The sequence below is a fragment of the Lepus europaeus genome, chromosome 7, assembly GCF_033115175.1.
Source record: "Lepus europaeus isolate LE1 chromosome 7, mLepTim1.pri, whole genome shotgun sequence".
Taxonomy (NCBI): domain Eukaryota; kingdom Metazoa; phylum Chordata; class Mammalia; order Lagomorpha; family Leporidae; genus Lepus; species Lepus europaeus.
Genome location: NC_084833.1, coordinates 8,978,022 through 9,001,386, shown reverse-complemented (window position 1 = coordinate 9,001,386; position 23,365 = coordinate 8,978,022). Strand labels below are relative to the sequence as shown.

General features: G+C 39.5%; 1 protein-coding gene across 1 annotated transcript; it reads right to left on the bottom strand.

Moving 5' to 3' along the window:
• Positions 1-11,391: 11,391 nt before the first annotated feature.
• LOC133764152 (secretoglobin family 1D member 2-like) lies at positions 11,392-16,516 on the bottom strand. The gene is made up of 3 exons (XM_062197830.1): positions 16,462-16,516; positions 12,829-13,016; positions 11,392-11,421 (listed from the first exon to the last, which is right to left on the bottom strand). Exons 1-3 carry the CDS (start codon positions 16,514-16,516, stop codon positions 11,392-11,394), a joined length of 273 nt encoding a protein of 90 aa, XP_062053814.1.
• Positions 16,517-23,365: the final 6,849 nt, after the last annotated feature.

Here is a 23,365-nt window from a genome sequence, read left to right as displayed (position 1 = left end):
CTGGGTAAAGAAACTATGGAATATGTACTCTATGGAATACTACGCATCAGTTAAAAAAAAAAACACGAAAATGGGTCATTTACAGCTAAATGGGGGAATCTGGAAAACATCATGCTGAGTGAAATAAGCCAGCCCCAAAGGAACAAATATCATATGTTTTCCCTGATCTGGAACAAGAACAGAACACCTAAAAGGAAACCTGTAGAAGTGGAAAAGACACTATGAGAAGCAATTACTTGAACAACCCTTGTCTGGACTGTCAATGAACACTTTATTATTTCACTTTATCTATTTTTTTTATTCTTTTTTCTTTTCTACTTAATACCATTGGCTGAACTCCTTACTTAACATAGAATTAATCATAGATGTATTAAGTCAATTGAAAATATATCCCAGTTAAAAGTAAGAGTAGGAATGAGAGAGGGAGAAGCTGTACAGGTCAGCACACATTCCCAGAGACCTACCCCTAAGGGTGAAGCTAAAAACTTGCCATTGGACTCCAAATCCCATTTAGCTTGTTGGCACTAATCCCATCTTATATGACAAAGTGACATATTAAGAATGGAATTGATCATATACATAGGACTATCAGTCAAAGGGATCACATAAATAAGACCAAGTACCTGATAATAACAATAGATAGAATTACAAAGGAGAGAAAGTTCCAACATGGGAAGCATTTCACACAGCAGACTCAGAATGACAAACACCTTTAACAGCACTCTGACATCAGAATCAGCCTCTAAGCCCTGATTGAAAACATCATGAGAGCATTTCAGGCCTGTAAAGCCAAGACATAGTGGCAAAAATGGTGCTGCATGAAGGATCTCTGTGAGTGAGGTCTCAGTGGAAAGAAGGGGCCATCAAAGAAGGAGGTATTTTCTTCTTAAGGGAGGAGAGAACTTCCAAATTGCATATGGCCCTGTCTAAAAACCGTCAGAGTTTGTGAACTCAAAAGGTTTCCATAGCTTGGCAGCTCATGTCAAGAGCCTCAGGTGATCACTGATGTCATAAATAAGAGTGTCAATTGTTAAATCAGCAACAGGAGTTACTGTGAACTTTCTCCCCATTTTGGACCTCTGTCCTTAAAGAGTTGTATTATGAGAATTAATGGTAAAGCTTGTTTAAACTGTACTTTATACTTTGTGTGTCTGTGTGGGTGCAAATGGTTGAAATCTCTCCTTAGAAAGAGTTGGTCTTTTGTATATAAAGATAATTTAAAAATGAATCTTATTTTAAGAATGGGATGGGAGAGGGAGTAGGAGGTGGGACTGGGGTGGGGGTAAAGAGGTCTAGTATGGAAGAAAGAACCACTATATGGAATGGAGAGGGAGTGGAGGTGAGATGGGAGTACAGTTGGGAGGGCAGGTATGGGGAGAAGAAACAATGTATCCCTAAAATCTTTATATATGAAAATTTATATTCACTAAATAAAAACCTTCAAACAAAAAAGAAACAGAATAGCAGACCAATTTCCCTGATGAATATAGACACAACAAAATTCAAGCCATTGGAATCCAAAAACACATCAGTAAATCATCCACACAGACCAACTGAGAGTCATGCCTAGCATGCAAGGATGGTTCAACATTCACAAATCAACCAATGTGATACACCACATTAAAAAAAACTGTGGAAGAAAACCATATGATTTTTTCAATAGATGCAGAGAAAGCCTTTAATAAAATACAACACACTTTCATGATGAAAACTCTAAGCAAACTAGTTGTAGAAGGACACTCCTCAACACAATCAAGGCAATTTATGACAAACACATGGCCAACTTCATATTGAATGCAGAAAATTGGAAACATTCCCACTGAGGTCCATTATCAGACAGGGATGCCCACTCTCACCACTGCTATTCAATATCGTTCTGGAAGTTTTAGCCAGAGCCATTGGGCAAGAAAAAGAAATGAAAGGGATATAAATTGGGAAGGAAGAACTCAAACTATCCCTCTTTGCAGGTGATATGATTCTTTATTAAGGGGATCCAAATAACTCCACTAAGAGACTATTGGAACTCATAGAAGAGTTTGGCAAAGTAGCAGGATATAAAATCAATGCACAAAAATCAACAGCTTTGGTATAAATAATGCCACACTGAGAAAGAACTTCTAAGATCAATCCCATTCACAATAGCTACAAAAACAATCAAATACCTTGGAATAAACTTAACCAAAGACGTCGAAGACCGCTACGATGAGAATTACAAAACAAAAGAAATAAATAGGAGGGCCAGCAAGATAGCAGAATAGGCAGAGAGCACGCTGATAGTCCGTGAAAAAACAGTTTAATAAAAGTGGAGATACTGCAGGTTCAGGGAAGAGTTAGGGAAGAAACAGCAGAGGAAACTCTTCCAGAACTAGTGAGACACAGTGGACCTACGTGGAGGGCACGGGCGCCCATGCCTTGGGACCCCGGCTGCCGAATCTACACACCAGCACTGGAGAAGATGAGGTGAAAACTCAGTAGCCTGATACACTGGTGGGAAAGCAGAAGGAAGAGCCTAGAGGGAACAAGGCTTGAAGCCTCATGGGGAAAAGTTCACCAGCCTAACTAGAGGAGAGAAGAAAAATAAATAAAAATAAATAAATAAAAGGGATCGGTACAGACACGAGTCTCTCTCTCCATGCACCTTACAAAGGCGAGCAACACAGAGCAGGAGCCATTTTTAGACATACATAAAAGCTGCACCCACCCTCAACCAAGCAGAAAAACCTGACTCTGGCGGGGGGGAGGGTGACATAACAGGAGATTAGGACCTAGTGAAGGTGTGGAGCTATTGAACTGAGACTGTGCGGAAAAAAAATGGTGGGTGAGAGAACTCACGGAGTTCACATAAGTACTCTCCAGAGATGCTACAAACTCAGTAATCTTGGCAACCCGGTGAGAGACTGTAGGGATATTTAAGCTCAAACTGAGGACAGCACAGATCCTTTGTGTGGTCCTTGGCACAGAGCAGATGAATATTATACCCACAGAAGCAGGAAATCAGACACTGACTGCTTTCAATTCCACTCAGCTGTGCAGAATTACTTCCCTTCTGAATAAAAAAGAGAGAACATTATATCCTGCAAAGCTCTCATTTGTGAATGAAGGTGAAAAAAAGACCTTTCATAGCAAACAGAAATTAAAAGAATTTGTCACCACGCATCCAGTCCTCCACAGAAGCACAGCCATCAATATGAAAGAAGGTAAAGGAAGAAAACCTACCAGTAAAAGATCACAGGAAGTTCAAAGCATATATTAGAAAATATATTTGGGAAAACAGCAGGGCAAAGGTACTACTTATCAATAGTCCCATTGAACATTAATGGCCTCAACTCTCCAGTTAAAAGACACAGACTGGCTGAATGGATTAAGGAACAAAACCCATCTATTTGCTGTTTACAAGAAACACATCTTTCCAACAAAGATGCATACAGACTGAAAGTGAAAGGCTAGAAAAAGATATACCATGCCAACAAAAATGAAAAAATAGTGGGTGTAGCCATCTTAATATCAGACAACATAAACTTTTAACAACAAAAATGTTAAGAGAGACAAAGAGGGGCAATATATAATGATTAAGGATCAATTCAACAGGAAGATGTAACGATTATCAATGTATATGCACCTAATTACAGGGCACCAGTTTATTTAAAATATATGTTAAGGGACTTAAAGGGAGACTTAGACTCCAATACAACAGTACTGGGGGAATTCAATACTGCACTCTCAGAAATAGATCAACAGGACAGAAGATCAACAAGGAAACAGCAGATTAACTCGACATATAGCACAAATGGATCTAACAAATATGTACAGAGCTTTCAATCTTACATTCATTATTCTCAGCAGTGCATGGAACCTACTCTAGGATTGACCACATACTAGGCCATAAAGCAAGTCTCAGCAAATTCAAAAGAATTAGAATCATACCATGCAGCTTCTCAGACCACAGTGGAAAGAAGCTGAAAATTAGCAACTCAGGAACCCCTAGAGCATATACAAACACATGGAGACTGAAAAACATGCTCCTGAATGAACACTGGGTCATAGAAGAAATCCAAAGAGAAATCAAAAATTTTTGGAAGTGAACGAGGATAACAGCACAACATACCAAAACTTATGGGATACAGCAAAAGCAGTGTTAAGATGAAAGTTTATAGCAATAGGGGCCTACATAAATAATTGGAAATGCACCAAATAGATGAGCTTTCAAGTCATCTCAAGGATCTAGAAAAACTGCAGCAAACCAGACCCAAAACTAGCAGCAGAAGAAAAATAATTAAAATCAGAGAAGAAATCAACAGGATTGAATAAAAAAAAAACATTAAAAAAATCAGCCAAACGAGGAGCTGGTTTTTTGAAAAAATAAACAAAATTGACACCCCATTGGCCCAACTAACTAAAAAAAAAGAGAAAAGATCCAAAACAATAAAATCAGAGAAAAAAGGAAACATAACAATAGACACCACAGAAATAAAAAGAATCATCAGAAATTACTACAAGGACTTGTATGCCAGCAAACAGGGAAATCTATCAGAAATGGACAGATTCTTGAACACATATAACCTACCTAAATTGAGCCAGGAAGACACAGAAAACCTAAACAGACCCATAACTGATACAGAAATTGAAACAGTAATAAAGGCCCTCCCAACAAAGAAAAGCCCAGGACCAGATGGATTCACTGCTGAATTCTACCACACATTTAAAGAACTAACTCCAATTCTTCTCAAACTATTCAGAACAATTTAAAAGCAAGGAATCCTCCCAAATTCTTTCTATGAAGCCAGCATCACCTTAATACCTAAGCCAGAAAAAGATGCAACATTGAAAGAGAATTACAGACCAATATCCCTGATGAACATAGATGCAAAAATACTCAATAAAATTCTGGCCAATAGAATGCAACCACACATCAGAAAGATCATCCACCCAGACCAAGTGGGATTTATCCCTGGTATGCAGGGATGGTTCAATGTTCGAAATCAATCAATGTGAAATACCATATTAACAAACTCCAGAAGAAAAACCATAGGATTATATTAATACATGCAGAGAAAGGATTTGATAAAATACAACACACTTTCATGATGAAAACTCTAAGCAAACTAGTTGTAGAAGGACACTCCTCAATACAATCAAAGCAATTTATGAAAACCCAAGGCCAAAATCCTATTGAATGGGGAAATGTTGGAAGCATTTCCGCTGAGATCTGATACCAGACAAGGATGCCCACTCTCACCACTGCTATTCAAGATAGTTCTGGAAGTTTTAGCCTTTACCATTAGGCAACAAAAAGAAATTAAAGGGGTACAAATTGGGAAGGAAGAAGTCAAACTATCCCTCTTTGCAGATGATATGATTCTTTATTTAGGGGATCCACAGAACTCTACTAAGGGAATACTGGAACTTCTAGAAGAGTTTGGCAAAGTAGCAGGATATAAAATCAATGCACAAAATCAACAGCCTTTGTATACACAGGCAATGCCACAGCTGAGGAAGAACTTCTAAGATCAATCCCATTCACAATAGCCACAAAAACAATCAAATACCTTGGAATAAACTTAACCAAGGATGTTAAAGACCTCTACAATGAGAATTACAAAACCTTACAGAAAGAAATAGAAGAGGATACCAAAAATGGAAAAATCTTCCATGTTCATGGATTGGAAGACTCAACAACATCAAAATGTCCATTCTCCAAAAAGCAATTTTTAGATTCAATGCAATACCAATCAAGATGCCAAAGACATTTATCACAGATCTATAAAAAATGATTCCGAAATTCATATGGAGACACAGGAAACCTGCAACAGCTAAAGCAATCTTGTACAACAAAAACAAAGCCAGAGGCATCACAATACCAGATTCCAGGACATACTACAGGGCAGTTGTAATCAAAACAGCATGGTACTGGTACAGAAACAGATGGATAGACCAATGGAACAGAATAGAAACACCAGAAATCAATCCAAACATCTGCAGCCAACTTATATTTGATCAAGGATCTAAAACCAATTCCTGGAGCAAGGAAAGTCTATTCAATAAATGTTGCTGGAAAAACTGGATTTCCACATTCAGAAGATTGAAGCAAGATCTCTACCTTTCACCTTGCACAAAAATCCTCTCAACATGGATTAAAGACCTAATTCTACGACATTGGACAAGATGTAGGCACCAGCAAAGACTTCTTTGAAAAGACACCAGAGGGACAGTCAGTCAAATCAAATTAACATTTGGATTTGTATCAAATTGAAAAGTTTATGTACTGCAAAAGAAAAAATCAGGAAAGTGAAGAGACAACCTACAGAATGGAAAAACGTATGCAAATTCTGCAACAGATAAAGGGTTAATAACCAGAATCTACAAAGAAATCAAGAAACTCCACAACAACAAAACAAACAACCCAATTAAGAGATGGGCCAAGGACCTCAATAGACATTTTTCAAAAGAGGAAATCCAAATGTCCAACAGGCACATGAAAAAAATGTTCAGGATCACTAGCAATCAGGGAAATGCAAATCAAAACCACAATGAGGTTTCACCTCACCCCGGTTAGATTGGCTCACATATAAAAATCTACCAAGAACAGATGCTGGCGAGGATGTGGGGAAAAAGGGACACTAACCCACTGTTGGTGGGAATGCAAACTGCTTAAGCTACTATGGAAGTCTGTCTGGAGATTCCTCAGAAATTATGGGACATGTACTCTATAGAATACTATACAGCAGTAAAAAAAAAAAAAAAAAAAAAAAAAAAAAAAAAAAAAAAAAAACAATGAAATCCGGTAATTTGCAACAAAATGCAGCAATCTGGAAAACATCATGCTGAGTGAAATAAGCCAGTCCCAAAGGGACAAATATCATATGTTCTCCCTGATCAGTGACAACTAACCAAGCACCAAAAAGAAAACCTGTTGTGAAATGGACACTATGAGAAACAGTGACTTGATCAGCCCTTGTCCTGACTGTTGATGTACAATGTAATACTTTATCCCTATTGTATTTTTTTGTTCTACTTAATAGTACAATTATTCTTAGGTGTTTTAATTTAACTGAAAAGTGATCCCTGTTAAACATAAGTGTGGGAATAATAGAAGGAAGAGATGTACAATTTCTGACATGCTCAATCAGACTTGCCCCAAACGGTAGAGTTAGAAACGTGCCTGGGGATTCCAATACAATCCCATCAAGGTGGCATGTACCAATGCCATCTCATTAGTCAAAGTGTTCAATTTCAGTTCACAATTGATCATACTGATAGGTCTAAGAGTCAAAGGGATCACATAAACAAAACTAGTGTCTGCTACTACTAACTGATAGAATCAAAAAGGGAGAAAACAATCCAACATGGGAAGCAGGATACACAGTAGACTCATAAAATGGCTGATGTCCTAAATAGTACTCTGGCCTCACAATCAGCCCTTAAGGCATTCGGATCTGGCTGAAGAGCCCATGAGAGGATTTTAGGCATGGAAAGCCAAGACACTCTGGAAAAAAAATGACCTAAATGAAAGATCTCTGTGAGTGAGACCCCGGTGGAAAGAACGGGTCCATCAAAGAAGGAGGTACCTTTCTCTGAAGGGAGGAGAGAACTTCCACTTTGACTATGACCTTTTCTAATAAGATCAGAGTCAGCGAACTCAAAAGGCTTCCATAGCCTTGGCAACTCATGACAAGAGCCTAGGGTGATTACTGACACCATAAGCAAGAGTGTCAATTTATTAAGTCAACAACAAGGGTCACTGTGCACTTACTCCTCATGTAGGATCTCTGTCCTTAATGTGTTGTTTAATGTGAATTAATGCTATAACTAGTACTCAAACAGTATTTTACACTTTATGTTTCTGTGTGGGTGCAAACTGTTGAAATCTTTACTTAATATATACTAAATTGATCTTCTGTATAGAAAGATAATTGGAAATGAATCTTGATGTGATTGGAATGGGAGAGGGAGTGGGAGATGGGAGGGTTGTGGGTGGGAGGGAAGTTATGGGTGTGGGAAAGCCATTGTAATCCATAAGCTGTATTTGGAAATATATATTTATTAAATAAATGTTAAAAAAAGAAATAATTACTAAAAATTCTTTTAAAAGATTGAATAGAAGATACACAAAAAATGGAAAATCTTCTTTGTTTGGGGATTGGAAGAATCATTATCATCAAACGTCCATTCTGCCAAAAGCAATTTACAGATTCAATGCAATACCAATCAAAATACCAAAGGCATTTTTCTCAGATCTGGTAAAACAATGCAGTAATTCATATGGAGGCACAGGGACCTTGAATAGCTAAAGCAATCTTATACAATAATAACAGAGGTGGAGGCATCACAATATCAAATTTCAGAATCACTAGCCATCAGGGAAATGCAAATCAAAACCACAATGAAGTTTCACCTCACCCTAGTTAGAATGGCTTTCATACAGAAATCAACAAACAACTGATGCTGGCGAGGGTGTAGGGGAAAGGCAAACTAATCCACTGTTGGTGCGAATACAAACTTGTAAAGTCAGTATATAAGACAGTTTGGAGATACCTCAGAAATCTGAATATAGCCCTGTCATACGACCCAGCCATCCCACTTCTCAGAATTTACCCAAAGGAAATGTAATTGGCAAGTGAAAGAGCGGTCTGCACCTCCATGTTCATTACAGCTCAATTCACAATAGCTAAGACATGGATTCAACCTAAATGCCCATCAACAGAAGACTGGATAAAGAAATTATGTGATATGTACTCTATGAAATACAACACAGTGGGAAAAAATGAAATCAGGTCATTTCAATAAAATGGAGGAATCCGGAAAACATCATGCTGAGTGAAATAAGCCAGTCTCAAAGGGACAGATGTCATATGTTCTCCCTGATCTGTGACAACTAACAGAGCACCTAAAAGGAAACCTGTAGAAGTGAAACACACTATGAGAAGCAATGACTTGCTCAGACCTTGTCCTGACTGTCAAGGAATAGGTTAATATTTCATTTTTTTAGTATTTTTTGTTTCTACTTAATATATCATCGATTGATCCTGTTACTTAACTTAGGTGTTTTAACTTTACTTAGGTGTTTAAATCCAATCAAAAATTGATCCCTGTTAAGAATAAGAGTGGGAATAAAGAGGGAGGAAATGTAAAGTTCGGTACATGTTACCATGGACCTACCCTTAACAGTAAAGCTAAAAACCTGCCATGGGACTCCAAATCACATTAGGTTGGCAGGTACCAATGACATCTTACTAGTTGAAGTGATCAGCTGAAGTTCATAACTAATTATAAAGATAGGACTAAGTGTCAAAGGGAACATGGGAAGCAGGACACACAGCAGACTCAAACAATGAAATGGCCTCAGATCAGTCCTTAAGGCATTCGCATTTGGCTAAAAAGCCCATGAGAGCATTTCAGGCATGGAAGGCCAAGACACTGTGGTAACAATGACCTACATGAAGGATCTCTGTGAGTGAGACCCTGGTGAAAAAAAAAGAGGCCATCAAAGAAGGAGGTATCTTTCTCTGAAGGGAGGAGAGAACTTCCACTTTGATTATGGCCTTGTCTGAATAATGTCGGAGTTTGTGGACTCAAGAGACTTCCTCAGCCTTGGCAGCTCATGACAAGAGCTTCGGGTGATCACTAATGTCATAAATAAGACTGTCAATTTTTAAATCAACAACAGGAGTCACTGTGCTCTTGCTCTCCATGTAGGACCTCTGTCCCTAATGTGTTGTGCTATAAGAATTAATGGTAAAACTAGTCTTCAAACAGTATTTTATACTTTGTGTGTCTGTGTGAGTGCAAACTGTTGAAATCTTTACTTAGTATAGAGTTGATCTTCTGTATATAAAGATGATTAAAATGAATCATAATGAAGAATGGGATGGTTTGGGGGTATGAGGGCGGCTGTGAGGGGAAGAACCACTGTAATCCAAAACTTGTACTTATGAAATTCATATCTATTAAATAAAAGTTTTCTATTAAAAAAAACAAAGTGAATGAATTCAGTACATGACTCTTCTTCCTTATTCCATAATCCTGAGCATACAGGTCATGGGTGGCATTGGTGATGGCTTAAGTAGTTGGGTTCCTACTGAACCCAACAGAAGTTCTGGATTGGGTTCCTTTTTCCCAGATTGCCCCAGTGTTGATAGTGGGCATTTGGGGAGTAAGTTGGAAATCAATCAGCCTCTCTCTCTATCTTACTCTCCCTCTTTCTCTCCTTGTTTCTCTCTTTCCCTCTCTCTATCTGTAACTCCCTGTCCTTCTAATAAATACATGTCTTTATAAAAAGAAAACATAAATACTTTTAGAAAGGAATGCTCAGTATATAAGGATCTTACTATTAGTGTGGAAGATCTTACTATTCATTCATGATTATACATGAAAATAGATATGTGATTAATATGTCTTCTTACTTGAAACCCTTAGGAACATGTGGCATCTGGTCATTCTGGCTAATTACAGAGAGAATCACATTTGCAATTTGGAGATATTCTCACACAGTATTGGTAGTTTTCTACAACAGCCAGAGGAAACCAAGCCAGAAGCCAATGAGGATTTCACAATTCTCTAAGTCAGATGACTCATTGTCTAGGGGTCCATTAGCCTGGAGGGACTTGTGGAAGGAACAGCAGATTAGGGACACTCCGTTTTCAAACCTTTCTTAAGACACGGTTTAGTGAGTTCTTAAAGAGAATTGTCTAGGTGTCAGGTAACTCCTTTTGATGGAGATTGTGAGGGATGTTTAAAGATGAAGTGTTAATGTTAGGGTTTTGGTAAGGTGGTCAACGCTGATGAGCTCTCTGAGTGCTTAGAATCAAGAATCAGGTGGAGGTTTACACCTGAAGATACATATCAAATTCTGAAAATTGGCAAATAATGAATACTGGGCATGGCATAGGTTCAAATAACATTGTAGAAGTGACCTAGGCAGGTTGACTGTGTAGATGACCAGGACATCACATCAGGGTTACAGAATGTGAACCAAGGGACTGGACAGCCATTGAGGCTTCCGTATCTCTGAGTACAAGACCAACAATGTTGTTGGAGTTACTTTTTACTCCACTCTAATTCATGGTCATGTGAATAGGAAATCTGTGAAGTAAGACAGAACAGTTGCTGGTCCCTTGTGTTTTTATTGATGCCTGAACCTCAGGATGCCATAAGTAACAAGATGTTGGCTCCCTGCAATTGATCATTGCTAATCATTGCTAATCATTGCTCAAGGGAAAATTTGAGATTTAAAGATCCGCATTTCAAGACCCATGCCTGTAAGTAATAAGCAGACACTTAGACAAGTGCAGGGAAAGTAATTTATTAAGCAAGACATTGAAACCCTTACATTTTACACTAAGATTAGGCTATCCAGTAGAGACAATGAAACCATGGTCAAATGATGTCCAGATTTCACAAGGCACATTCTGTCACTATTTTGGTCTAAAAATGAAAAAAAAGGAAGAAGAGAGAGAGAAAATATGAGTTCATTCATTCTGCTCCTAGAGACAACAGGTCACCACCATCCAGAAGTCACTGAAATTTTGCTTTCAAAAAACATTATGTAAAATTAGAAAGCAAAAAAAAAGCAGAGTGTATGAGAAATTATGGCATAAACTGATGAAATTTTCACCAACAAGACACATTAGGTGACAGCCTTTCCAAAGTAGGTAAAATATAAGGGGACCTCCAAAAGGTCCTACCCATCAAATTTAAAAATCCGTCTATTAGGATATAAAAAATTTGAATCCATACCTAGGATTTTTTTTTTGAGAAATACTTTTAATTGTTACTCTCTCATTTTAGTGTTAAACCCAATTTTTTTAATTTAATTTTCTTTTTTTTTTCATTTATTAAACTTTTATTTAATGAATACAAATTTCCAAAGTACAGCTTATGGGTTACAATGGCTTTCCCCCTCCCATAACTTCCCTCCCACCCACAACCCTCCCCTTTCCCGCTCCCTCTCCCCTTCCATTCACAAAAGGGGAGAGGCATACCTAGGATTTTTGCGATATGTTTTTGTGGATGAGATCCTGCATACTGGTTAGAGGACCCAAGTGTATAGGTCAAGTTTCATACGGAAGGGGTAGCATTAAGACAAGACAAGGAGCCAGCAGTGCCAGCATCCCATATGGGTGTGGATTCAAGTCTCGATGGGAAGTTTGCAGCAGGACTCATGAACCTCTCAGCACTAAGCTGCAACATTCATGGGCATTTGCACCTGAACTGACTATCTAAAAGCAGGATCAGACAGGATAAGAGACAGCTCTACCATCAGATTTTCTAATAGATATATTGGAAACCACAGGAAACAAAGCAGCAATGCACACATCCACATCAAGGGAGTTAGGAAAAGGAGTGGGCTCCTGGATTTTCAGGAGCTGGGAGAGAATCTCAGCCCACCACGATATGCTTGAACTAAGAATAGGTCCAGTCTCCCCCTTTCAGTCTGGCTCACTGTCAAACATACCCAGTACCCACACACAAGACTCTAAAGTGACTAAATGCCCTGGGGTGGTGGGGTTCATCCTCAGGACAGCTCAGAAGCAGAGAGGAATGAGAGCTTGAGCTCTCAACATCCTTTATTGGATCTCAGGATGTCTTCTTGATCAGTACAACAAAGGATGATGGTATATGAGGAGGGGTATGCAGGATCCCAGGATGCCATGTGTAGCTGAGTTTAATAAATTAAACTAAAGCAGGTGTTCTGGTATCATCAGCCCTATGCTGAGGACATAAGCAAGGCAGGTGTTCTGCCACCTGTACACCCCGTAGAACAGCTAGTAGACCTTATGCCTTGTGTTGTGACCAAACAGGACCTAGATGCATAAAGAAGAATGAAATTACCAGCACTCCTGCAATTAGCGCTCTTTTTCCTTTGTCGATCTGATCCGTGCATTCCTTCACTTGCAATTTCGCCTCAACAGCTTCTGGAGGTGCATTGTATTTTGCTAGCTTTAGTCGAAAAACAGGTGCCGGATCAAATAAGAAGCCTGTACTATCAAGAACAAAGGCTGGACAGGCTGCTGCATCAGCTAGAGAACAAGAATGGAAATACAGTTTACATGTGACAGGTCTTTCCTCTGCCCAGAGCTCTCTGATATTAGACAAAGCAAGATCCCCAGAGTTTCTTCTTTGCAACCTGTCATTATCCTAATAACAATGGAAACTCTTGATGTTGTAATTACCTCAAAATTGCATATCGAGTCACAGAACTAAGACCAGAAAAGCAATTTCTTTTTTTTTTTCATCTTACTCAGGAAAACAAATTTAATAAAATAAGTAATAAAATAGTAAATTAAACCAAATCCAAAGCCCATTAATTCATCATTGTATGCAAGACAGAATTTTTATTATATTTCATATTATATTTTATTCATCATATGCTAATGAAGTAAAACTTTCTATGAGACTTACTAAAATATCCCATTTCTCATTAGACTTTTCAATAAATACAATATTTTAAAATTTTTTCAGCTAAAAATCCTAAGCACTTAATATGATATGTACCTTTTTTTAACTTTTATTTAATGAATATAAATTTCCAGTGTACAGCTTATGGATTACAATGGCATCCCCCTCCCATAACTTCCCTCCCACCCACAACCCTCCTCTCTCCCGCTCCCTCTCGCCTTCCATTCACATCAAGATTCATTTTCAATTCTCTTTAAATACAGAAGATCAATTTAGTATAAAGATTTCAACAGTTTGCACCCACATAGAAACACAAAGTGAAACATACTGTTTGAGTACTAGTTATAGCATTAAATCAAAATGTACAGCACATTAAGGACAGAGATCCCACATGAGAAGCAAGTGCACAGTGGCTCCTGTTGTTGACCCAACAAATTGACACTCTACTTTATGGTGCCAGTAACCACCCTAGGCTCTCGTCATGAGTTGCCAAGGCTATGGAAGCCTTCCAAGTTTGCCGACTCTGATCATATTTAGACAAGGTCATAAAAGACAGAGTGAGGATAGTAACCAATGATCCTAAGAGTGGCATTTACCAGGTTTGAACAATTATACAGCATTAAGTGGGGAAGAGGACCATCAGTACACACAGGTTGGGAGTAGAGCCATTGGAGGTAGAGTAGAGGTTATGATTACAAAGGAATGAGGCCCAAGTGCACTAGACAAGGTCTAGAACAAAGGACAGAGTCATTATTAGAGGAGCTGAGAAAGGTGCTGTCTAAGCTACAATTAAGTTTTCTGATTGAGAGGCAAATAGAACCTGACAGAAGGGGCTTGATAATAATCTGGTGGTCTTTAGGCCTTGTAAGTTAAGAGGCCCAGACCTATCTATCTCTTCACATGGGGTACCTAAGGGAGGTGTGAACCTCCTAGGGGAAGGCACTCTGTTGACTTTCATTACTTAGCTGGCCTGGGAGGAGAGCTGGCCAGGTAAAGGCAGGTGGCATCTCTGACAAGAAATTTATAGTTCTGTCTGCAATGTTGCTGACCTTACTTGACCATCCCCTCAGCTGCAGTGGTCACTTTGAAAGCTGGGCTGAGTGAAGGGCTTTTCAGCTTAGAGCCAGAAAGATCTGTGGCTCTGACCTGGGCATCCTTCAACTCCAGGGCAGGTCCATTCCCAGTGATCCAACTCTTGGCAGAGCTCTTCACAAGCTGACTTCTGCTGAAGCCCAGGCTTACCACATTGAAAGCCACTGCAGTGGACTGGCCTGTTGGGTCTCCTTGAGGGCAGATCACTGTACAGATCAGCCATTAATAGGCCTGCCACCCATTGCTTCTGATGCCTAGCTTTCTTTTCCTCCTGGTTTGTGTTAAAGCAGACCAGAGGATGCAAGTCAAGGGAGCGCCCAAGTCCCTTCTCTAATCTTCGGTGGCCTGAACTACAAGTCTATAGTCACAGGCATGTTCTGTAGTAGTTTTTCTAAGATAGACAATGCCCATGAGGAAAATTATATTCTCACTTTAAAACTTTCTTTCCCTTTGGTCTGAAAGGGAGGTTTCAGAAAAGCAATGTCATCCACACTAATTCAGTTTTTTTTTTTTTTTTGGCTTTTTTTTCTAACATGCATCCACTATTTTTCAGTGCTTTTCTCTCTTGCTGAAATACCCTTTTAGAATTTGAGAAAACTCAGGTGTGTCTGCACATTGAGTGACAGATTGGCAGACATGGATTCTGGAGATGAAAAACTTTAGGACGATCCAATTTGGAAGCCAAGATTCTTATCATAGATGGAGCAATGAGAGAAAATCTGGAGGAAAGTGTGTGAAAGAATTAGCATGCGAGGTGGGGATATTCTGAGACTAAACAGGAGGAACTCAGATTATGCCATTAGATGTAGATGAACTAAAAGTTAAACTTCAAAGAGATAGAATCATTCTTCCCACGCATCTGAAGCTTCTGCAGTAAACAGTGATTTGTCTTCCATTCTACAGGATGTTGAAAATCCTTCACAAGAATGAATGGAGGGGACTCTATCTCATTCTTGCCCTACCAGAAAATGTAGGCAGATCTGGAAGAACTTTTTGTGCAGAACTTGATTTCTCTCTCCTTCGAGGTTTTGTACTCACTCTGCAAACTTAATGTCCTTGCCTGTTAAATGTATTCAGATCACATCAAACACTAGGTGGAACATGGAAAGAAAATAACCAAGGAGAAAATGCCGGAGCCAGGAGTAGATTCAGAAAGTGAGAGAATAAAGTAGGTTTCAGAGAAACTGAGATCATTAACAACGTGTGAAGACATGCACCGTTTTGGATGGCTGAGAGCATGATCAGAATTAACTCTACAGAAAGAAAAGTCGTAGTGCTAACCTGTACAATAAATCTGTCATGGGTTGAGCACTCTTAGGGAATCTGGAATTCTCATAAATTGGTCTTTTGTTTCTCAACCCATTGGAACTACCTTACTCAAGAGATTTGGACACAACTGGCTCTTCTCAGACTGGGCACTCTACACAATTCCTTACAACTATAACATATAATGACTGAATTTATGAGACAGAATCTGAGGGCTCTGTTAGATTTCTGTACACGTAGGAGGAGAAAAATATCTGATCATTGCAAATATTATCTTCATGTCTATATTGGGACTCGTGGCATCTTTAATCTCACTGCATTCTTACTCATGCTGTGAGCTAGAAACAGAAAGAATAAGAGGAGGCTGGAACACAATGAACATTTGGCCCAAGGTCAAAGGACTGAAAAGCGGCAGAGCTCAGACTTACACTGAGACCTCCCACCATACTCTGCTGCTGTCAAAATTCACACACCAGCCATACAGTCATGCTCCCATCACTCTTCCTGAATTTTCCTGTAATGGTGTTCTTGTCAAAGTTCCTAGATATGGGAAAGTTTACTGTGAACCTTGAGATGTTGGGGGCTATTTCACTGAACAGAGGGGAGACTTTGGAATTGTGATCTGTTCCAGACCCCATTCCAGACTCAAATAGGAGCACCTGCTGTGTAGAGAAGGCTTTTACCATACTTACTACAAATGATACTCACCCTCATAGCAGCCGAGGGCCAGAGCAACCAGCAGGAGAGGCACCAACAGCTTCATTGCTTTGAGCTCTCAGCTTTAGAGAACTGTGAAGGATGGTTCTTCCTGCAGGGAATGTGGAGAAGCAGGAGCCCAGGGCTATTTGTACCTAGTGAGCCTTGTGAGTTCTGCCCACAGAGGCCTGCGGGAGGTCACAAGGCCTGGCTTCCAGCCATTCTTCCCCAGGCAGGGTAGATGATTCTCATCTGTGTTAATCTGCACACCTCCCTTAGTGTACACAAGATAGCCTGAGGGAACACTCCACTCAGTCCTCCGGATGTTTATTCAAGTGCCGAAAAAATGCTGTGTGGGGGATCAGTTTGCTTTTAGGATTTTTTTTTTCACCTTGCTTGTATCTGCCAATGCAGACTCCCATGTGTGTTCTGAGTTCTGTAGGAGACAGGCAGAGTATAGGAAACTGTTTGTGGTGGATGTTTGACCCTTGGTTCAGAAATAACAGATATACAGAAGACCTCATGTTGTCCCCCATCTTCTCATTGTGTGACAGCTGATGAACAAGAATTTTCTTCTCCCTTTCTCTCTTTCCATCACCACTTTATCCACATAACTACATACAACATGGCTTAAATATCTCACAGAGATTTTCATGATGAAAATAATTTCCTCCCTGTTTGCACCAGCCTCAGTCCCCCCTTCGATACTTTTCTTGTGGGTGATATTGACACATTGCATGGATTCACATTTTCAATCCAGGAAGAGAAAATCTAATGAGTGATATCAGCCAGTAGACACAGTGAGAAATTGTGAGGGCTCCAACCTCTCACAAACATGGGTAGAGATAATTCACAGTCTAATATCACTTTTGAAGAACTAACAGCTATATAAAAGGCATGTGAGTAATAGGAGTTATTAACTTAGACTCAGCAAAATAGTTTCTGACCACTCTTGCACAGTTTGCCCCATAGCTCTTTCTGTAACGCAGATTAGGAAAGACTCCTGCTCCTAGCTTCACTCAGATAAGGGAAGATACCAGGTCTCATATCCACTGTGCCAACATATCCTAGATAATAGCACAGTAACCTAGCTGCTCTCTTTTTTTAAACTTTTATTTAATGAATATAAATTTCCAAAGTACAGCTTATGGGTTACAATGGCTTCCCCCATCCCCATAACTTCCCTCCCACCCGCAACCCTCCCCTTTCCCGCTCCCTCTCCCCTTCCACTCACATCAAGATTCATTTTCAATTCTCTTTATATACAGAAGATCAGTTTAGCATATATTAAGTAAAGATTTTAACAGTTTGCCACACATAGCAACACAAAGTGAAAAAATACTGTTGGAGTACTAGTTATAGCATTAAATAACAGTGTACAGCACATTAAAGACAGAGATCCTGCATGATATTTTTTAAAAATTAATTACTTTTCTATGCAATTTCCAATTTAACACCAGGTTTTTTTTTCATTTTCAATTATCTTTATATACAGGAGATCTATTCGGTATATGCTAAGTAAAGATTTCATCAGTTTGCACCCACACAGAAACACAAAATGTAAAAATACTGTTTTAGTACTAGTTATAGCATTACTTCACATTGAACAACACATTAAGGACAGATCCCACATGAGACATAAGTACACAGTGACTCCTGTTGTTGATTTAACAATTTGACACTCTTGTTTATGGCGTCAGTAATCTCCCTAGGCTCTAGTCATGAGTTGCCAAGGCTATGGAAGCCTTTAGGGTTCACCAACTTTGATCTTATTCCAATAGGGTCATATCAAAGTGGAAGTTCTCTCCTCCCTTCAGAGAAAGATACCTCCTTTTTTGATGGCCCCGTTCTTTCCACTGGGATCTCACTCGCAGAGATCTTTCATTTAGGTCTTCTTTTTTTTTTTTTCTTTTCCATGGTGTCTTGGCTTTCCATGCCTACTATACTCTCATGGGCTCTTCAGCCAGATCCGAATGCCTTAAGGGCTGATTCTGAGGGCAGGGTGTTGTTTAGGACATCTGCCATTTTATGAGTCTGCTGTGTATCCCGCTTCCCATGTTGGATCCTTCTCTCCCTTTTTGATTCTATCAGTTAGTATTAGCAGATACTTGTCTTGTTTGTGTGATCCCTTTGACTCTTAGGCCTATCAGAGCCATCAATTGTGAACTGAATTTGATTACTTGGACTAATGAGATGGCATTGGTACATGCCACCTTGATGGGATTGTATTGGAATCCCCTAGCACATTTCTAACTCCACCATTTGGTGCAAGTCCGTTTGAGCATGTCCCCAATTGTACATCTCCTCCCTCTCTTTTTCCCACTCTTATATGTAACAGGGATCACTTTTCAGTTAAAATTTAAACACCTAAGAATAATTGTGTGTTAATTACTGAGTTCCACCACTAGTACTAGAACAACAACAAAGAAAATACTAAAAAGGATAAAGTATTAAATTGTACATCTAGAGTCAGGACAAAAGCTGATCAGGTCATTGTTTCTTATAGTGTCCATTTCACTTCAATAGGTTTCCCCTTTGGTGCTCAGATGTCACTGATCAGGGAAAACAAATGATATTTGTCTCTTTGGGACTGGCTTAATTCACTCAGCATGATGTTTTCCAGATCCCTCCATCTTGTTGCAAATGACTGGGTTTCATTTCATTCTTACTGCTGTATAGTATTCTATGGAGTACATGTCCCATAATTTCTTTATCCAGTCTACTGTTGATGGGCATTTGGGTTGGTTCCAGGTCTTAGCTATTGTGAACTGAGCTGCAATAACATTAAGGGGAAGACCGTTATTTTGTTTGCCAATTTAATTTCCTTTGGGTAAATTCCAAGGAGTGGGATGGCTGGGTTGTATGGTAGGGTTCTATTCAGGTTTCTAAGGTATCTCCAGACTGATTTCCATAGTGGCTTAACCAGTTTTCATTCCCACCAACAGTGGGTTAGTGTCCCTTTTTCCCCACATCCTCTCCAGCATCTGTTCTTGGTAGATTTCTGAATGTGAGCCATTCTCACCGGGGTGAGGTGAAACCTCATTGTGGTTTTGATTTGCATTTCTCTGATTGCTAGTGATCTTGAACATTTGTTCATGTGTCTGTTGGCCATTTGGATTTCCTCTTTTGAAAAATGTCTAGTGAGGTCCTTGGCTCATCTCTTAAGTGGGTTGTTTGTTTTGTTGTTGTGGAGTTTCTTGATTTCTTTGTAGATTCTGGTTATTAAACCTTTATCTGTAGCATAGTTTGCAAATATTTTTTCCCATTGTGTTGGTTGCCTCTTCACTTTCCTGACTGTTTCTTTCGAAGTATAGAAACTTCTCAATTTGATGCAATCCCAGTAGTTAATTTTGGCTTTGACTGCCTGTGCTTCTGGAGTCTTTTCCAAGAAGTCTTTGCCTGTACCTATATCTTGCAGGGTTTCTCCAATGCTCTCTAATAATTTGATGGTGTCAGATCGTAGATTTAAGTATTTAATCCATGTTGAGTGAATTTTTGTGTAAGGTGAAAGGTAGGGGTCTTGCTTCATGCTTCTGCATGTGGAAATCCAGTTTTCCCAGCACCATTTATTGAATAGGCTGTCCAATTCCAGGGGTTGGTTTTAGATCCTTGATCAAATATAAGTTGGCTGCAGATGTTTGGATTGATTTCTGGTGTTTCTATTCTGTTCCATTGGTCTATCCATCTGTTTCTGTAGCAGTACCATGCTGTTTTGATAACAACTGCCCTGTAGTATGTCCTGAAATCTGGCATTGTGATGCCTCCAACTTTGGGGTCTCCTGTGTCTCCATATGAATTTCAGCATCATTTTTTCCAGATCTGAGAAGAATGTCTTTGGTATATTTATTGGTATTGCATTGAATCTATAAATTCCTATTGGTAGAATGGACATTTTGATGGCGTTGAGTCTTCCAATCCATTAGCATGGAAGATTTTTCCATTTTTTGGTATCCTCTTCTGTTTCTTTCTTTAAGGTTTTGTAATATTCATCGTAGAGATCTTTAACGTACTTGCTTAAGTTTATTCCAAGGTATTTGATTGTTTTTGTAGCTATTGTGAATGGTATTGATCTTAGAAGTTCTTCCTCAGCCGTGGCATTGCCTGTGTATACAAAGGCTGTTGATTTTGTGCATTGATTTTATATCCTGCTACTTTGCCAAACTCTTCGATGAGTTCCAATAGTCTCTTAGTACAGTTCTTTGGGTCCCCTAAATACAGAATCATATCATCTGCAAAGAGGGATAGCTTGAGTTCTTCCTTCCCAATTTGTATCCCTTTACTTTTTTTGTTGCCTAATAGCTCTGGCTTAAACTTCCAGAACTATATTGAAGAGCAGTGGTGAGAGTGGGCATCCCTGTCTGGTCCCAGATCTCAGCGGAAATGCTTCCAACATTTCCCCATTCAATAGGATTTTGGCCTTGGGTTTTTCATAAATTGCTTTGATTGTATTGAGAAATGTTCCTCCCATACCCAATTTGCTTAGAGTTTTCACCATGAAAGGGTGTTGTAATTTATCAATTGCTTTCTCTGCGTCTATTGAGAGAATCCTATGGTTTTTCTTCTGCAGTCTGTTAATGTGGTGTGTCTTGTTGATTGTTTTGGGAACATTGAACCATCCCTTTTAACAGTTTTTGTGTTAATGTTTATTTTGTCTGATATTAAGATGGCTATGCCAGCTCTTTTTTGGTTTCTGTTGGCATGGAATATCTTTTTCCATCCTTTAACTTTCAATTTGCATGCATCTTTGTTGGTGAGTTGTAGGCAGCAAATAGACGTGTTTTGTTTTTAATCCATTCAGCCAGGCTGTGTCTTTTAACTGGAGAGTTGAGGCCATTTACATTCAACATCACTATTGATAAGTAACGACTTTGCTCTGCCATTTTCCCAAAAATTTTCATATTTTTTACTCTGAATTTCCTTTGAACTTTTACTGAGAGATTTTCTTTCTTTGCCTTTTTTCAAGGTGATGATAATGTTTCTGTGTTTCTATGCACAACACATCCTTAAGCATCTTTTGTAGGGCTGGATGGTTGGTGACAAATTCTTTCAATTTCTCTTTGTTATGGAAGATTTTAATTTTGTCTTTCTTCATAAATGAGAATTTTGCAGTATGTAGTATTCTGCGTTGACAGTTTTTTCTCGTAAAACTTGGAATATATCTTGCCATTCTCTCCTAGCCTGTAGGGTTTCTGATGAGAAGTCCTTTGTGAGTCTAATTGGAGATCCTCTGAAAATAACCTGGCATTTCTCTCATGCATTTATTTGTTCTAATGAATTCTTCATTTCATTTTGATTTCTCTTTTGGATCTCAATTTTGTAGGAGAAATTTTCTTTCATGTCTTATACAGATATAGTAGTTTGTGCATTTGCTTCTGATTATTTCTATTTAATCTTAGGATTAATTTTTTGAATCCCATTTCTGGCATTTCTTTAAGCTCATCATCTTCACAATCTAGTATTGAAGTGTTGTGTTCTTTTGAAAATCATGTTGTTTTACTTATTCTTGTTTCTTGAATTGGTATGTTTGTTATTTGGCATTTGTGGAGATATTCTTTTTTTTCTTTTTTTTTCTCTATGGTGGCTTTCATCTTGTACTATGCCTCTGTAGATAAGTGGAGTATCTGCTTTCAGTGAATATCTAGTGGCACATGGTGGGTGTGGCCAGGGAGCTCTGTTCAGTTCTCCAGGGTGAAGGGCATGTCTTCAGTTCCACACCCAGGTTTATCTTGAAAAATCTCCTCTTTTTTTATATGGGAAGTTTATTTGGCTCAGCTGAACTTCTCTCCTCAAAGGAGACCAGTGCCTGAGTGCTAGCCTCAGTGGGTATAATGTTCATCTGCTCTGCCCCAAGGATCACATGAAGGATCTGTGCAGTCCTCAATGTAAGCTCAGATTCTCCAGTAATGTCCCTCACCAGGTAACCAGGAAGCCCTGAGCATGTGGAGTCTCTCACAGTAACGGCCCAAAGTTCCAGCCACTCCATGAGTCCTCCCCAACAGCCTCAGTTTTTTTTCAAAGTCCTGGCACACAAACCTCCCACAGTCATGAAAACCAGCCATCTGTTAGTTCTCCCCACCAGAGTCAGGAATCTCTACTTGGCTGATTGCTGGGTGCAGACACGAGCTGGCTCAGCTATTACATATGTACAAAATGTCCTGCTCTATTGGCTTGTTACAGGACATTATTGCAGGGCGATCGGGAAGAGAGAAATGTTCCCGTCCTTTTTTTTCCCTCTTCTATTTTAAATGGTACACTATGGGGCTCCACGCTGGATTCCCTCTAGGCTCTTCCAGCAGCTTTATCCCTAGTGTCTTGAGCTGCTGTAGTCTTGTCTCACTTCACTCTCTAATGCTGGTGAATAGGCTCTCAGCTGTTGGGGTTCTGAGTTGTGGGCCTCCATGCCCTCTTCCTAGGTATACAGTGTCCCTCCAATTTGTGTAGAGTTTCCTCTGCTGTTTTCTTCCTAAATCTTCCCTGAGATTGCACTCTATCCACTTTTTAAAAACTATATTCTCCTATACTAGAGCAGTACGTTTCCTCCCTACCCCACCCTCTAGGAAGCTCTCTGCCCCACGGTGACTATTGTTAAGTGCTGACGTTGCCCTGCCATATTTACATTAATAGTCCTGATTTTTTTAAATTTTTTACAGGCAGAGTGGACAGTGAGAGAGAGGGAGAGAGAGAAAGGTCTTCCTTTGCTGTTGGTTCACCCTCCAATGGCCGCCACGCACCGAGCTGACCTGAAGGCAGGAGCCAGGTGCTTCTCCTGGTCTCCCATGGGGTTCAGGGCCCAAGCACTTGGGCCATCCTCCACTGCACTCCCTGGCCACAGCAGAGAGCTGCCTGGAAGAGGGGCAACCAGGACAGAATCCGGCGCCCTGACCGGGACTAGAACCCAGTGTGCCGGCACCACAAG

What these genes read in the sequence shown, in the direction of transcription:
- LOC133764152 (XM_062197830.1), bottom strand. Translation starts at nt 16,516, where the DNA reads ATGAAGCTGTTGGTGCCTCTCCTGCTGGTTGCTCTGGCCCTCGGCTGC. An exon ending in GGCCCTCGGCTGCTATGAGG is followed by an intron (nt 13,017 to 16,461) that starts GTGAGTATCATT and finishes CTTGTTCTCTAG; the next exon opens with CTGATGCAGCAGCCTGTCCA. An exon ending in CGCTAATTGCAGGAGTGCTG is followed by an intron (nt 11,422 to 12,828) that starts GTAATTTCATTC and finishes TTTCATTTTTAG; the next exon opens with ACCAAAATAGTGACAGAATG.